At 41.7% G+C, this 17,174-nt stretch overlaps 1 protein-coding gene across 1 annotated transcript in view; it reads left to right on the top strand.

Moving 5' to 3' along the window:
* LOC311232599 (NACHT, LRR and PYD domains-containing protein 3-like) overlaps positions 1-17,174 on the top strand; it is a gene marked incomplete at its 3' end in the record, with an annotated part of 87,577 nt that overhangs the window by 29,318 nt on the left and 41,085 nt on the right. The window contains exon 2 of the mRNA XM_084319459.1: positions 10,156-10,287. Coding sequence (XP_084175585.1) covers positions 10,156-10,287 — 132 coding nt within the window. The remainder of the gene's footprint in view (positions 1-10,155; positions 10,288-17,174) is intronic.

Below are 17,174 nucleotides of genomic sequence, written 5' to 3'. Positions count from 1 at the left end.
AGAGTGGAGGCTACCACGTGCTTCCTCCGACACACGTCCAGCCAATCACCGCTTCTTTTCACCTGGCAGCGCGGATTCTCATCGAGAGGGCGTAGCGTGTGGGAGGATCACACTATCCCCCTCAAGTCCTATCCGCGCTTAGCAGGCGCCCCGACCGAACTGTAGGAGTCGCTGTTTACAACGACCCGGACCCACCCCGCCAGCTTCTCCCACCCTCTAATACAGCCAATTGTATTAGTGCAGACGGCCAGCCAAGCTGGTGACAACCCCGGAGCTGTGAGCTGGATTCGAACAGGCGAATCCAGCTCACAGCTCCGGGGTTGGTGACGAACGCAATCTCCGCTCGGCCACCTAACCGCCTCTCGACCAGCTATTGTAACAATTCTGCCGCATGAACATTGGCAAGCTTTCCATTTTTGCACAAAATGAGTTCCCTTCTACCACTAACATGATTGTTTAAGCATTTTTGGTTGAAACAAAGGTTAAGCTTTTTAATTTGTCGTAAAAAAAAGAACTACAATTACCACTAGGCAGCCTGTTGTTCAGTACTCGGTGCATCACAGTCACGAAAGGGGCTACCACGATAGCTAACTAACGTTAACGTTACAAGCTCAAACACCTTATAACTACTACTACTGTCGTGTCCATAAGTTCCCTGGCAGAATACTTTGTTTGTGAGGACAAACGTATACAAAGAGGAGAGAACCATTTTAAATCGGGGCATGTTAGGAGTTTCGAGAATGCCGGCTAGCAAGCTAGCTAGCTACTAACGTTATAAACTATACACAATATGTACAACGACACAATGATTTACATTAGTATTTACAGTGATTTAATATGCAGCGAAATAATGTTATACGATTTAAATTATAAATACAAATATGGTAACGTGGTTGTGGCTTTTACAAATAGTGGTTAGCTTTAGAGATAAATGGCTATGATCACGGAGCACTAGTGTTGGGTGAAACCAGGCCCGGACTGGCCATCGGGAGCACCGGGAGTTTTCCCGGTGGCCTGGCCTGCACAGATTAAAAAAAAAATGTATATTAAAAAAAGAAAAAGAAAAAAAATCTTTTTTTCTTCTTTTTTCTTTTTTTTGTCAGGCCATTGTTTCTAGTTGTGGTGGCGGCGCGGCGCGATAGTTAGATAACCTAGGTCTGCGACAGAGTTGGAGAACTATCTGACTCTCTCCCTCACGCGGATCAGACACACACAATGGAGCCGTGCTGCCGCTTGTGATTGGTGGAGGCGGGACCAGGCGATACAACTGATTGACAGCGGAGGCGGCGAATGGAATGGCAGACGGCACTCAGATGCAGAATAACAGCCAGGCAATGAGCCAGATAGTGAGGGACTCGGGAGAGATACAGTAGAGCGAAAGTCAATTAACGTTGATGTCAAGATGGACAGTGGAAGAAAGAGAAAGGGTGGAGGAGAGAGGGATAAAACAAAGAAAAAGAAAGGCCCTTACAGGAGAGAGTGGTTAACTGTATTATAATAGTAAATAGAAAAATATGTTGTGCTCTTGCTTTTTTCTTTTTGAAGGTGGAGAGAGTATTGCTACTGTAGTGCCACAACAGTTTTATTTGAGGTCCATAACAGTACATTGTACTAAGCAATTGTTGGCTCATTAGTTTGTGATTCACATGCACTAAAATTCACCAGAATGCAGGAAATTAAGTCTTTGTAACAAAAAATGTCCTGGTGGGGGACCCCCAGACCCCCCGCTTAAAAAGTGGCCTGATTGGGGCTATATTTCGCGCTATATCTCCCGGTATGAATTATTTCCCCAGTCCGGCCCTGGGTGAAACAGATACTAGCCACAGATTCAGGGTCAGTTATTTTCCCATTGTACAAATTGTTAAGCTTATGGAATGTAAGGGAAATCTGATCCTAGGTCTGTGACTGACTACAGGCAGGAGGCAGACTACGTTGTGGTGACGTCAGTCAGCAGCGCGGAATGGTAGTGTAGTTTCTCAGTGAACAAAAACATTAACCTTGTTATTTTGCTACCTTTACGATTAATTGCGAATATTTTCATGTTCAGCTATAGATTGTGGATAAATACGCACAGAAAGGTACACCATGCCAACGTTAATGCTTTATTTATCTAAAACGAGCCGATTTAGAAATGGTCAATGGGGAAATACATTGCATTCCACAGAGGGTGGAACAGGAAAAAACGAAAATTACGTAACCACTACACCTCCCTATAGGCTAGAGTGGGACGCTCAGTCAGTATTCACATAACTAGGGTTATAGGATAACCTTCGTTTCAATGTTGACGGGTGTTTTTACTGTGATGTCATTGGGTGCAAAGCTCAATTAGGCCACATGGTTCAACCAGGCACTGGCCCACAGGGTCAAAGGTTGTGACTGAATAAAATGTATTGTGTGTTACTGTGTTTAGAATGTGTGTGAACTTGTGTGTTGAGAATGTGTGTTGTGAATGTGTTGTGTTGAGAATGTGTCATGTGTTGAGAATGTGTTTTGTGTTGAATGTGTTGTGTATTGATAATGTGTTGAGAATGTGTTGTGTGTTGAGAATGTGTAGTGAATGTGTTGTGTGACGAGAATGTGAGAATGTGTTGTGTTGAATGTGTTGTGTGTTGAGAATGTGTAGTGAATGTGTAGTGTGACGAGAATGTGAGAATGTGTTGTGTGTTGAATGTATTGTGTGTTGAGAATGTGTAGTGAATGTGTTGTGTGTTGGGAACAGTGTTGTAGTACTCGAGTCCTGCACAGATTTTCAGGACTCGTGACTCGACTTGAGCACTGATGACTCAGACTTGGACTTGAGCATTGACTGCATTCGGACTCAGAAGGTGCAGACGAGGACTCGGACTTGTTAATTGATAAATAGTTATTATTATTATTATATTTCTTTTGTAATAGGTCCTAATAATTTGGCATAAGATATTGATGGCTATATTAATACCATAACATTATTTAATTTTGTGCAAGGACAGACACGTGTGTTCCACCTAGGGCTGACCTTCGAATATTTTTTGGCATTCGTAGCTTCGCGGCGAGATTCGATTTTAATTCGAAGCTTCGAGATTAAGAGAAAATAAATATATATATATATATATATATATATATAATGTTATTTTTTTTACTTTAACATTTCTTTTTTATGTTGTGGGACTTGTACAGCACTTTGCTCAACGTTGTTGTTGTTTTTAAATGTGCTATAAATAAAATGGATTGGATTGGATTAATTAATTAAATTAATAATCGGCGGCTGCTCTCCGTTACACAGCCAACAACATTACATTACATAATTATGTTGCAACATTCATCTCCAAACAAATCAAATCAAATTTATTTGTAAGGCCCGACAACACACGCTAATGTCCCCATGGGCCGGACATGTCTTCTTTAAACAAGTCAAGAAGAAAACATCTCAATAAGTCAAGAACAAAACAAGAACACCATGAAGTCCAAACATTTCAAATAAATGCAAAATAAATAAATGCAACACTCCCAGACGTACCCCACGCGAAGGTAAGGAAAAACTCACTAGAACCTAGCAATAGGAAAAAATGCACCACAACACCTATGCGAGGTTTGTACGAGGCTGTGAATAACAACACCAGCCTACAAGCCACGGCAATGGGGGGGGGGTCTGCTGATGGAGACTCAGTGTTCAGGGTAACAGAGCATGAGGTGAGGCGGACCTTTAAAAAAGTGAATATCAGGAAGGCAGCAGGACCGGACGGCATCCCCGGCCGCGTCCTAAAAGTCTGTGCCGACCAACTGGCCCCGGTATTCACTGACATCTTCAACCTGTCCTTGGAACAGGCTGTCATCCCCACCTGTCTGAAGAAGTCAACCATCATCCCTGTACCCAAAAAATCCACACCCGCTTGCCTCAACGACTACCGCCCTGTAGCTCTCACCTCCATAGCCATGAAGTGCTTTGAGAAGCTAGTGAAGGGCTACATCTGTTCCTCCCTCCCCATCAACCTGGACCCCCTGCAATTTGCATACCGCCCCAACAGATCCACGGAGGACGCCATAGCCCATGTGCTGCACACAGCAGCATCACACCTGGACAAGAGGCAGGGGAACTATGTGAGAATGCTGTTCATCGACTACAGCTCAGCATTCAATACCATAGTCCCCTCCAAACTCATAGCCAAGCTCAGGGACCTGGGCTTGAACTATGACCTCTGCCAGTGGGTCTTGGACTTCCTGACGGGCAGACCCCAGGTGGTGAGAGCAGGCAACTGTACCTCCTCATCCATCACGCTCAACATAGGGGCCCCCCAGGGCTGTGTCCTGAGCCCCCTCCTCTACTCCCTGTACACACATGACTGCGTGGCACAGCGGAACAACAACACAATCATCAAATTTGCTGATGACACAGTAGTGGTGGGCCTGATCTCTGCCAACGACGAGAGGGCCTACCTGGAAGAGGTAGAGAATCTGTCACAGTGGTGTCAGGAGAACTGCCTCTCCCTGAACGTCAGCAAAACAAAAGAGATGATTGTGGACTTCAGGAGGTCGGGGGTCAAGGACTACAGCCCCCTCAGCATCGACGGGGCACCGGTTGAGAGAGTGAACAGTTTCAAGTACCTCGGAGCCCACATATCCGAGGACTTGACATGGACCACACACATTGACAGTGTTGTGAAGAAGGCACGACAACGCCTCTACTTCCTCAGGCGCCTAAGGAAGTTCCAAGTCAGTCAGAAGATCCTTAAGAACTTCTACTCATGTACAATAGAGAGCATCCTGACTGGCAACATCACCTCCTGGTTTGGGAATAGCACTGCACAAGACCGTAGCAGACTACAAAGAGTGACACGTTCAGCCGAACGCACAATTGGAGGGGGGCTTCCCACCCTCCAGAACATTTACAACAAGCGGTGCAGGGGAAAGGCTAAGAGAATCATCAAGGACTCCAGCCACCCGAACAACTGCCTCTTTGAACTACTGCGGTCAGGCAAGCGATACCGGAGTCTTAAGGCGAGCACAGAAAGACTCAGAAGAAGCTTCTATCCCCAGGCCATCAGGCTGCTCAACGAACAATAAACACTATGCAACAACCATCAAATGCACACAGCACACACACCCACACGCACACACTCACTTAAACAAACAACACACTGCAGCACCCACTCTACACACTTTAGATCACCTAAACACACTTTACACTTTATATTTATTGGTAAAGGATTTGCACTACAACTCGTACACCTTACTGTAAATTGTACCTAAATTGTACCTCATCCCATTTCTGCTCTGCACTACATAGTATTGTATATTAGTACATTGCATAGAATATTGTATATTGTATGGTAACTCAGTTACTTCTATTCTGCATCGAACATTGTACATATGTCTATACTGAACACTGTGACCTTTTTGTACTTCTATTTTACATGCTATACTATTTTATTTCATACTATCTTGTCTAGCACAGTCTCTGGAGCGTAACAGTAAGAAGCATTTTGTATAAAAGTATTCTGTACTTCTGTATGACAACTATTAAAGAAACTTGAACTTGAACTTGAGAGAAACCTTAGAAGGGCCGTTCAAGGGGTGATCTCCCTTCTTAGATGTCGGTGATAGTAGTGTTGCAATAAAACAGGTGAACAGTTGGAAGGCATGCACTCATATGTAGTGAAACACAGATAAGTGCATGTGATACCAACTGAACATTTTGAAAAATTAAAGATAGAGCTGATAGCGATAGCAACTGAAATGTTTTGAAAAATTAAAGATAGAGCTGATAGCGGATCTATTTGAGGCGAAGGGGCGGCGCAGATAGGGTCGCATCCTCCTGGTCTTCATCACGGGACGTCCAACACTCCGGTCATCACTCCGAGACGGCCACTCACAGGGAGACTGGGAGACGGGACAGGTGTTAGACAGTTCGCATGATTGTGATGGGCGGACATAGCTATAGATACAAGTGGTAGGCATATATGTGAATAGAATAGATATATGTAGTATAGAATAGAATAGAATAGAATAGAATAGAAATACTTTTATTATCCTGTGGGAAATTTGACACTGCAAATCGCTCAACATTTAAACATTTAGACAGGACAGGTCACGAATTAGAATAATAACACAAATCAATCAAGTTGCCTAGGATAAGAGTAGAGTAAAATAGAATAAAAATGAAATAAAATATACAGAAATAAATACAGTAAAAATATACTGAGCATGGGGGAAGGGCATGGGGCATGGGGGGTACAGGTAGTAAAAAACAACACAGCAGTGTAAACAATTTGGTCAATATAATTTCTAACTAAATGAAATATATATTCACAGTGTCACATAAGGTGCAGTATGCTTCAGGTAGAATAAAAGTACTTAACCCAGCGATGAAAGTCTGAACCACGTTGACAGACCACGGACAGAAGACGGTAAGAAGCTGATCCATGGCCTCGGTGGTGCACGTAGAACAGTCACTGCAATCTTGGCCAAGACCCCGAGACATCCACCACCTTGGTCAGCACTACGAGCAGGGACGTGCACAGGACTTTAGAGGGGCAGGTGTTCAAAGGCTGAAAAGGGCACCTGTGTGTGTTTTAACTGAGCGAGATATGCGCGCAAGCGCGATTTTTCAGGGCCCTTTTGTGGCGGGAGCGCCCCCTTTTTATGCTTTTTGGGGGGTTTTGGTGATCAAATATTGAATATTGAACTATAATAATCAGTGCAGGAGCTCACTTATCCTTGAAAGACACTTTTATCACTGACTTAAAAGGCCCATACATCTCCATAAATGTTCAGGGGGGAGGGAATAAGTGCTTACCCTACAGACCCCAAGAAGTGCTGTATATTCTGTATTGTTTAATATAAATGCATTTTTTATTCCAATCCCGATTTGTATTTGAGATTCCCAAATCCCATCGGACTTGACTTCTTCGTGTCCCTCAATGAGTGTAATACCAGCATAGAGAGTTCCCATGTTTGTAGTGGGCAGAGATGGAGCAATAAATACATGTAGTGAGCATAAGCAATTAAGCATACATGGTGACAGTGGAATCATAGTATATAAGAAAATTGTGTAATAGATAGAACTACTGCAAGCGTATGGATACAGGATGAGATACAAGACAATAGCTCAGGGCCGTATGCCCCGGGGGGCAGGAGAAGCCGCTCAGAATTTTTTTACTTCTAATTTTACTATGTTATTTTATTTCATACTTATCTTGTCTTGCACAGTCTCTGGAGCGTAACAGTAAGAAGCATTTTGTATAAAAGTATTCTGTACTTCTGTATGACAACTATTAAAGAAACTTGAAACTTGAGAAGGTTCAGCACTGCAGGCCAGACAGAAGGCAGTATGAAGCTGTTCCATGGGACCGGTTGAGACAGAGACAGGTTAAAAAGGTTCTCCCATGTCTGCAGAAAAGCAGACATGGGGGCAAATAGACATCCTAACTAAACTAGACAGATTAATCTAAGGGTCAGTCCCCGACCAGGTGAGATCAGGGTAGGTTGAAGGAGAGAGAGAAAAGATGGGTTTTAAGCAGGGATTTAAAAGCTTCGACGGCAGGTAATTTGTTCCACAGGTAGGGAGCATGGTAGACAAGGGCTCTGTGGCCGGCGGATTTCTTTTTAACCCTAGGAATCGATAGAAGCCCCGCATTTTGTGAGCGCAGAGCACGAGCGGACGAGTATCGAGAGATGAGATCGGATAGATAGAGCGGTGCAAGCCCATTTAAAATGTTGTAGGTGAGGAGTAGCACTTTAAAGTCAGATCGGGCTTGAATAGGAAGCCAGTGTGTAGGGCGGACAAAACTGGTGTGATGTGATCAAATTTTCTAGTTTTAGTTAGTATCCGTGCAGCCGCATTTTGCACGAGTTGAAGATTTTTGATGCTTGAATTAGGTAGGCCTGAAAAAAGTGCATTACATATAGTCTAGACGAGATGAGACAAAATCATGAATTAGGGTTTCAGCATCAGCCAGAGTTAAAATGGGGCGAATCTTTGCGATATTACGAAGATGGAAGGAGGCAATTTTGGTGACATTTTTTATATGTGCATTAAATGAGAGGGAGGAATAAAAAATGACTGAGGTTTTTTTATGGTGGAGCTCTGGGATACGTGACAAGTATCAAACAATTATATAAATATTTATATGTAGTTAATAGAGACAATGGCAGAATTCGACTTCATTTTTTACTAAGACATGTTTTTATATACTAGAATACTATTGTCAGTGCTGTAAAGTTTAAACCTTTTTAAATCTTAGACAAACGAAACACTTTGCTTTCATGAAATATTGTAAGCCGTCATCGGAGGCTTTATAAAAGCAGCACAATGAACACAAATCTGTCAGTGCCGAGTCCGACCTCATCTTAAATAACAAAAGGCATTGCTTGTTGTAGTTAACAAAGAGAGTTGATTTTGCAGGTACAAAAATAATAATAACAAAAAAAAAATGTATTTAATATTTATATATTCAAATTTAATTTTCCCATTCTAATCCTATGCCCATCGAACGAAGCTTCGAAGTATTTAAGACAGCCCTAGTTCCACCTACATGCGGATTCACGTCGACACCCTCATGTTCAGTACTTCAGATGCCTAAAGAGATGCCCTGAATCCTGCACTTTGTCATTTATGTTTAATGGAGACCTTTTTTATTTGTACGTCAGCTCTTTGACTGCCAGAGTGGAGTGGACTCAACCTTGGTGACTTGGACTCGGACTAGGGTAATGCGGACTCGACTCAGACTCGACTCTGGCTCTTCTTTGGTGACGTGGACTCGGACCCGAATACTGGGGACTCGAGACTCGACTCAGGCTTGAGATTTGCCTTTCTTTTTGCTGTTGTGAAGCACTTTTAGCTGCAGTTTCTGTATGAAAGGTGCTATACAAATAAAGGTTATTATTTAGTGACTCGACTACAACACTGGTTGGGAATGAGTTGTGTGTTGAGAATGTGTTGTGTGTTGAGAATGTGTTGTGTGTTGAGAATGTGTTGTGTGTTGAGAATGTGTTGTGTGTTGAGAATGTGTTGTGTGTTGAGAATGTGTTGTGTGTTGAGAATGTGTTGTGTGTTGAGAATGAGTTGAGAATGTGTTGTGTGTTGAGAATGAGTTGTGTGTTGAGAATGTGTTGTGTGTTGAGAATGTGTTGTGTGTTGAGAATGTGTTGTGTGTTGAGAATGTGTTGTGTGTTGAGAATGAGTTGAGAATGTGTTGTGTGTTGAGAATGTGTTGTGTGTTGAGAATGTGTTGTGTGTTGAGAATGTGTTGTGTGTTGAGAATGAGTTGAGAATGTGTTGTGTGTTGAGAATGTGTTGTGTGTTGAGAATGTGTTGTGTGTTGAGAATGTGTTGTGTGTTGAGAATGTGTTGTGTGTAGGGCTGTCAGTTTATCGCGTTAATCAGATTAATTAATTACACAGCAAATTATCGCGTTATGAAAATTAACTCAAAATGTATTACAAAAAATAAATACAAATAAAATTAATTTATAATCTTTTTTTTATCTCATTCATTCCATAAGAACGTAGAATACACATTTACAGACTTTTTTTAATATGGTCCATTTGCATGTTCTTGGTATCTGATTCTATAGGGACATCTATGGATCTCAGTGAATGTATTCCCAGTGTCAGAAATACTGTGTCTGTTACTAGGCTTGAGTAAATTGTAATGAACCAAATGACAATATCAATAAATATTTTTTTATCTTTGACTGTGAATAACACCATGCTCAAATTGACCAGACCTGAAAAATCTAAGCAAATTAATTGATGGAAGATGATTAAACAGAAGGTTTTGTAGATACAGTACTGAATTCTGCCATCCGGACACATGCAATTTGAAATATGATTATAGAATATAGAATATCAGGCATAAAATGGTAATGCGATTAAAATGTGATTAATTCGATTAATTAATTACAAATCCTGTAATTAATTAGATCGATTTTTTTAATCGCCTGACAGCACTAGTTGTGTGTTGAGAATGTGTTGTGTGTTGAGAATGTGTTGTGTGTTGAAAATGTGGTGAGAATGAGTTGAGAATGATCCAGATGTCTCTAAATATTATATAAAATATTAGATTAGATTAAAATGTATGGTCATAATACAGCACAACTACATTAATAGTAATATACAATAATAATAATATGATATAAGCTATGAATAAACCTTTTATTTTTTAATGTATTTGTACAGAAAGATGGCAGACACTGAACGCCTGATGGAAGAAGAAGCTGAGGACAAGGTGGAGGAGAGGAGGACAGAAGAGAGGGATGATAACATGGAAGGTCCTCCACTAAAGAAAAGACGGAACGAGTCAGCAGAAGGGTGAGAACGCTCTTTCATCTCAAGATAATCTGTTGATATCCTAGAGTAAGTACCTTTTTATTCCTAAAGCACATTTTAAACTGTAGTTGCACCAAAGTGATGTATGGCACTATAAATAAAACACAGTAAAACATGGTAAAAAAGAAAGCAATACAAATACGACAAATACAATTAAACAGGTACATTTACAAGTAGGTAAATGAAACAGAGTAGGTGTGAGATCAGACTATCCAGGCTAAACAAGCTCATTTTAAAAGCTAAAAGGCCTGGCAAACAGGTCAGACATCAGGTAGGTTTATAACCTGGTAAACAGGTAGGTTATTAACCTGGTAAACAGGTAGGTTATTAACCTGGTAAACAGGTAGGTTTTTAACCTGGTAAACAGGTAGGTTTTTAACCTGGTAAACAGGTAGGTTTTTAAACTGGTAAACAGGTAGGTTTCTAACCTGGTAAACAGGAAGGTTATTAACCTGATAAATAAAGTAGCTATAATGAGTCAATAGATAAAAAGCAGTAATGGCATGTAGGTTACTCACCCTACTCATGTAGGCCTCCACACTACACAGCATTTATAGACATAAATAAACTGCATGGCTCATCTCCCACTATGGGTATTCAGTAGGTGGTGTCAACTACCCATGTGACCTGAGGATACTAGTAAAACATTTTGAAATATTCAATTGCAAATAGAATCAATTGTTGTTGATTTTTCTATAATTTAGATTCATTGACGAATTGATAACATAAGACAGATTATTCAATAACAAAATAATCGTTAGTTGCAGTATACAGGTATACTATAGTATAGTATATGCCATATATATACAGACAAATGTAAATAAATATACGGTAAGTATAAATACGGTATACAGCATTATTGTACGTGTTATCACACAGAGTTATATGGGTTATATGCAGGTGTATAAATTGGCATATTGAAAGGATTATATGCAGGTATAATATATTAAATCAAATCGTATATATATATATAACAGGGGTGTAAAGTACTTGAGTAATTGTACTTCGTTACAATACTTAAGTACTGTTTTTTGTGATTTGTAGGGGAGAACGGGGATGGTTGTCACATGGGTAGGTTGTCACATTCATTATATTTCGCTACCAAAAGGTGCTTTCTCCCATATTTTGGTATGGAAATGTCCAGAATTGGGATCAGAGCTCACCTACATAGTCTTCTTTGGAGTAAGACAGCTGAACTTTAGGTGAGAGGACTTTTTGTGTTTTTCATGTGGAATTGTAAATATTCAGCTCCTCAATATTTTTCTTCTAGGCATTTACACAATTGGTTTATAATGAAACAATTGTTACCCTTAAAATGTGTGAAGGGAAAGCTATAGTTTAGATTGTTGTTGGCTAACTAACACATTTTTAGATGGTTGTTAGCCTTGATACTAGCAAGACATTCCAGTTGGGGTTAGTCGTCACATTTTCTTTGGGGTTGGTTGTCACATGTGACAAGCACATGACAGTGCTTTTAATGAGCACAACATGGACCGTTTCTTCACCAACTTGGAGGTGATGGATGAGCTGAGGACAGGCCGAGCAGAGCCCAATGCACCCCAGCCCACCTACCAAGCCTATTATATCCCAGACTAGACCACCTGCCATGCCTAGTACATCCCAGCCTAGACCACCTGCCAAGCCTAGTACATCCCAGCCTAGACCATGCACCTGCCAGGCCTAGTACACCCAGTGTACTCCACCCCAGCTGGAAAAGGCAGCCAGCAAGAAGAAGAAACAGAAAAGAAAGAGACAGGAAGAGTCTTCATCAGATGAAGATGATTGTTTTTGTTTGGTTTGTATGGAAACCTTCTCCAACAGCCATTCAGGGGAGTTATGGGAGAAGTGTTGGACAAGCTCTGCTTAGTTGGAGTGCCCAGACCCTACATTTGCCATCACTGTAACTCAGATAGTGAATGAGTGTAGCCTAGTTGTGTTGGCTATTATTGTTAGGCCTATTTATTTTGTTCTTATTTTGTTATATATGATGGCCTAAAGATATCTTTCCTGTTTATGTTCATGTTAAGATGCATTAAGTTGTGTATTTGTCAACTTGTCAATGCAATTCAACTATCAAATCTAGTTCTTCCTTCTTGCCTTCTTTTTAAGATTTTCCCCATTAAAACACATAGTGACAACCAACCCATAGTGTGTGACAACCATCCCTGTGATGGGGTTGGTTGTCACAATGTGTCAGTGTCTTTAATAGGTAATTTCCTCTTTGTTACAATATGTTGGAAAATGCGAGGGATACATACTTCAAGCCAACATCTTAAGCTTCAATTTAATGTAGGAATGACTATTGAAAGATGTTTTGATGATGAGCAATTCACACTCGAGTAAAAAGTGACAACCATGCCCGTTCTCCCCTATTTTACTCAAGTATTATTAGGTTTGTATACTTGTACTTTTACTCAATTACATTTCAGAGAAAAAAACTTTACTTTTTACTCCTTACATTTAAAATGCACACCTACAAAGTACAAATCTCGCAGGTCCAACCATTTTAATTAGTATATTTGTTTCTCTGGCCGAACTAACGTTAACATTATTAATCCTGCGGCCACACTTTATTTAAAAACAGCCAATCAAATCCGCATCAATGGAAAATGAACCCGCCCATACCCATGCTTATTGGTCCTTGTGCAAGACTAGAAAGCGGGGATATTTGATTAAACACCTGCTATCAGAAGAATAGACAGTCAGAAAAAAAGTTTTTTCTTTTTACTACTAAAGTAGATTTTTTAAATCTTTTCCGCCCTCCTTTTTCTCCATTTTTCTCCCATCCCAATGTTAGTCGTTATGCCAATTCCCAATCCCCTTCCTGGTCGTTGCGCACTCTACCCCCTACAGTCGGTCTGGGAGAGTGGAGGCTATCACATGCTTCCTCCGACACATGTGTAGCCAATCAACCGTTCACACTACCTCCCTTAGATCCTTTCCTCGCTGAGGAGGCGCCCCGACCGAACTGTAGGAGTCGCTGTTTACAACGACCAGGACCCACCCACCGGCTTTCCCACCCTCTAACACTGCCAATTGTGTTAGTATGATGGCCGGCCAAGCCGGAAGCAACACAGAGAGCTGGGCTCGATACCAGTATCTCCTGCGTTAGTGACGAGCGCCTTGCCAGCTGCGCCACCCAGCCGCACCTAAAGTAGAAACTTTTAAACTTTTACTCAAGTGTGTTTTTAGCCAGATACTCTGACTTTTACTTGAGTACGATTTTGAGATGGTACCCATAAGGGGCGGCTGATTGGCGCAGTGGGCAAGGCGCTCGCCACTAATGCAGGAGACGCTGGGTTCGAGCCCAGCTCTCGGCGTTGCTACCGGCTGGCCGGTCGTTCATACTACCACAATTGGCAAGTGTTAGAGGGTGGGAAAGCCGGTGGGTGGGGATTGGACGTTGTGGACAGCGACTCCTACAGGTCGGTTTGGTGACGCCGGTGCAGCGGAAGCAGGAAGTAGCGGGGGCAGCGTGAGCCTCCCACGCGTTACTCCTCGCCACTGAGAGTTCGAGCTGCTGCGGTGAAAAGATGCAACAGGCTGCCTCCTCGTGTACCGGAGGGGACACGTGATGCAAGGCTTCTGTCCTCACTACAGCCGACCAGTGGGAGGCATAGTCTAGCAACGTTCAAGACAGGGGAGGGAAGAATTGGATAATACAAAATTGGGATGGGAGAAAAATAGAAAAAATGGGGAGAAAAAGTGGATAAAAAAAAAAAGATGGTACCCATACTTTCACATAAGTATAATTTCTGGGTACTTTTTACACCTATACAAATATAATCCTGGATGATGCAGACTATGGGAAACGCCTCCAGAGTTTAGAGCAGAGGTTGATCCAAAGGTTGATTATTGAGGAATATAACGAGTAGGGATTAGCTTCTTAGGTCTTATGTCATCATGGTGTTTGTTAATATGCATTCTAATAATAATAATAATTAACATTGTTGACAGAACCTGGCTATGGGGCGACAATAATGTGGTCAAGAGGCATGGTTTCTATCTTTAGCCTTTGCCGTGGTTTATTCATTCACATGTTAAACAGCAGCAGTACTAGAGTTCTCCTCTCTCTGAGAGGCAGGTGGGAAAGAGGTAGAGGGGGAGGAGACATCTCTTTATATACTCGCCACCTGGTGGTAGCATGAGTGGCTCCGCCTAGAGCGCCCTCTAGTGGAAACAGATATAAATATGCAGTTAGACAGTTACTTACAATCCTACATAGAACCTCTAACTTTAACACTCCCACTTAGGGTTGTATAGCACACTGTATAACGTCTCCAAAAACAATTTACAAAGAAAATAATACAATCCAGAACATCAAAAAGAATATGGCAGTCAATATTTACACACCAAACATGACCTCTGCAAATCTCTTCAATTTCAATTTGGAAACGGGTTTTCTCATAGTGTCTGCTACCATGTCGTCCGTTGGACAATAAATCAATGTCATTATTTCTTCTCTGATGACAGATCTGATGAAATGATATTTTATATTGACATGTTTACATCTATGTCGGCACACTGGGTTCCTAGCAACCACAATGGTTCCCTGGTTGTCCTCATAAACAACAGTCTTCATATATACATAGTGTCCATCACTTCGAGCAGTTGTTCTAGATAAACACATTTCTGCATTGTCATAGCTAGAAACATTTACTCGGCTTCACAAGTTGACAGTGTCACTATGGGTTTTAAGCCCTAAACCCTCACTGCCCTTTCTGAAACACAGCTGTTCGTCTGCTGTACCTTTGGGATAACGAAAAACATGTTTTTGACGTAGTTCAATGCTTCTCTGTGGGGTCAGCAAAATGCTGTGATTATTTTTTTACTCACTACAAAACATAGGTCAGGGCGAGTACAGGTTGTCAAACAACTGAGGCTACCCACAGCTTCTCTATACATCTCTTACATCAGTCAAAACATTTCAGGATCTTTTCCACATAATTAAATCATTTAGAACATGGTAAATTATCCACCTCTGTATTTAAACATGGGATCCATTTCTGTATTTAAACATGGAATCCATTTCTGTATTTAAACATGGAATCCACTCAGGTATTTAAACCTGGAATATCCTCCTCCTGCATTTAAGCAGTGTAGCCACCCTCCTTCCGTATTTAAACATGGAGTACCCTCCTTCAGCATTTAAGCAATTAGCTACGAACCTTACTTTGTACTTGTTGTGGCCAGGGGTGGATTTAGGATTGTAGGAGATCCGGGGCTTAGCCCAGATAGGTATTTTTTTTACTTCGACACCACAACCTTTAACTTATACCACCACCTTAAAGCAGACAAAAGGCACTAGAGAACACTTAAATTCACACCCTTTAATTAATGAAGCAAACTATAATAATAATAATAATAATAATAATAATAATAATAATAATAATAATAATAATAATAATAATAATAATAATAATAATAATAATAATAATAATAATACACTGTTTGTATAGCACCTTTCATACAAGAATTGCAGCTCAAAGTGCTTCACAGCAGTACAAAAAGACAGGCATAAAATGAGCACAACATTGGCAGATCAAGAGCAATGCATAAAGTGCAGACATAAAGCATAAAATAGATAGCAGTAAAATAGACAAAGTCAAGGTAAGACATAGAACATTAAATCACCCAAGTAGCCACCCCCTAGCCCCGCCCCTGGTCGTGGCCTTCAATACCCTCCTTGATTGAATACACCCATTCCCCTCCCACTGTCTGTCTGCCCTCTGGTAACTTGGTTAGAGTAAAGGTGTGGTTGTCCTCTAGGGACCTCATCTCCTCATCCATTGCTCTCTCCCATTTACTTGATTCAGGGGACACTATGGCCTCTTTAAATGTCGGAGGTACCCCACTGACTACCCTGTAACAGTAATCAATGGTGGTAAGTGTACTGTCATCCTCGTCACTTTCTCTCCAGGCATAGTCTGTCAGATACTTTGGGGGTTTGTGTTCCCTTGAGGGATACCTCCCACTGCTTGGGGCACTTGACGTCACCCTCGGGTGCTCCTCGTCATCGCCTTCTGGGGGTGGCTGACTGTCTGTCTGCACGACCGTGTTAAGTACACTGGGTTGATGTGTCTCTGTTTCTTCACACCTTACTCTGGAGTCCAGCTCTGGCTCCTCTGTCTGTGTCTCGTTCTCACATGTTGTCTTTGTGACAAACTTGACTAGCATGTGTTTCTGCACTCTCCCTTTACCGGGATGATAAACTAGGAAAGCGGGGCTTCCCTTGCCGTGCCCTACAAAGAGTCCTTTTTCACATCTGGACTCGAGCTTTCCCCTGTCCTGCAGGTAAGCATGACACACTGATCCAAATTGGTTTCTGGTGTAAGCGGCTTCTTGCACCGCATAATGCCATAGGCTCTTAGGTAAGTTACTGTCTACTAGCTTACACCTAGCCATTTCGAAAAGGGTGCGCCATTTCCTCTCTGCCACTCTGTTCTGGTGTGGGGGATATGGACATGACGTCTCGTGTCTTATCTTGTACCTTCTCAACAGTGATTGGAACTCTCTGTTTGTGAACTCGGTTCCGTTGTCGGACCTCAAGCATCTTACGTTACCATAAGGGGCTACGTCTGCCAGGAATTTCTCCGTGGCCTGGAGTGTGTCACTCTTTGCTTTGAGAAAGTAAACAAACACTGCTCCTGTGCACACATCTGTAAAAGACTGTACATATCTAAAGCCTCCTATGGACTCGTTGCTTACTGGACCGGCTAGGTCCGTGTCAAGTGGTACCTTTACTTTTTCTGTGGGATTTCTGTTTCTCGATTGAGTAAACTTCCCCGTTTTGCACACTACACATTCTTTGTCAGGTCTACGCTTTTCACCTTCAATGTGCATGCCTTCTGTCACTGCTTGCAGTTTCA

The sequence above is a fragment of the Notolepis coatsorum genome, assembly GCF_963971535.1.
Source record: "Notolepis coatsorum genome assembly, chromosome: 7".
In the NCBI taxonomy this organism is placed as follows: domain Eukaryota; kingdom Metazoa; phylum Chordata; class Actinopteri; order Aulopiformes; family Paralepididae; genus Notolepis; species Notolepis coatsorum.
The sequence above is the reverse complement of the archived record's forward strand: the minus strand, read 5'-3'. Positions and strand labels throughout refer to the sequence as shown.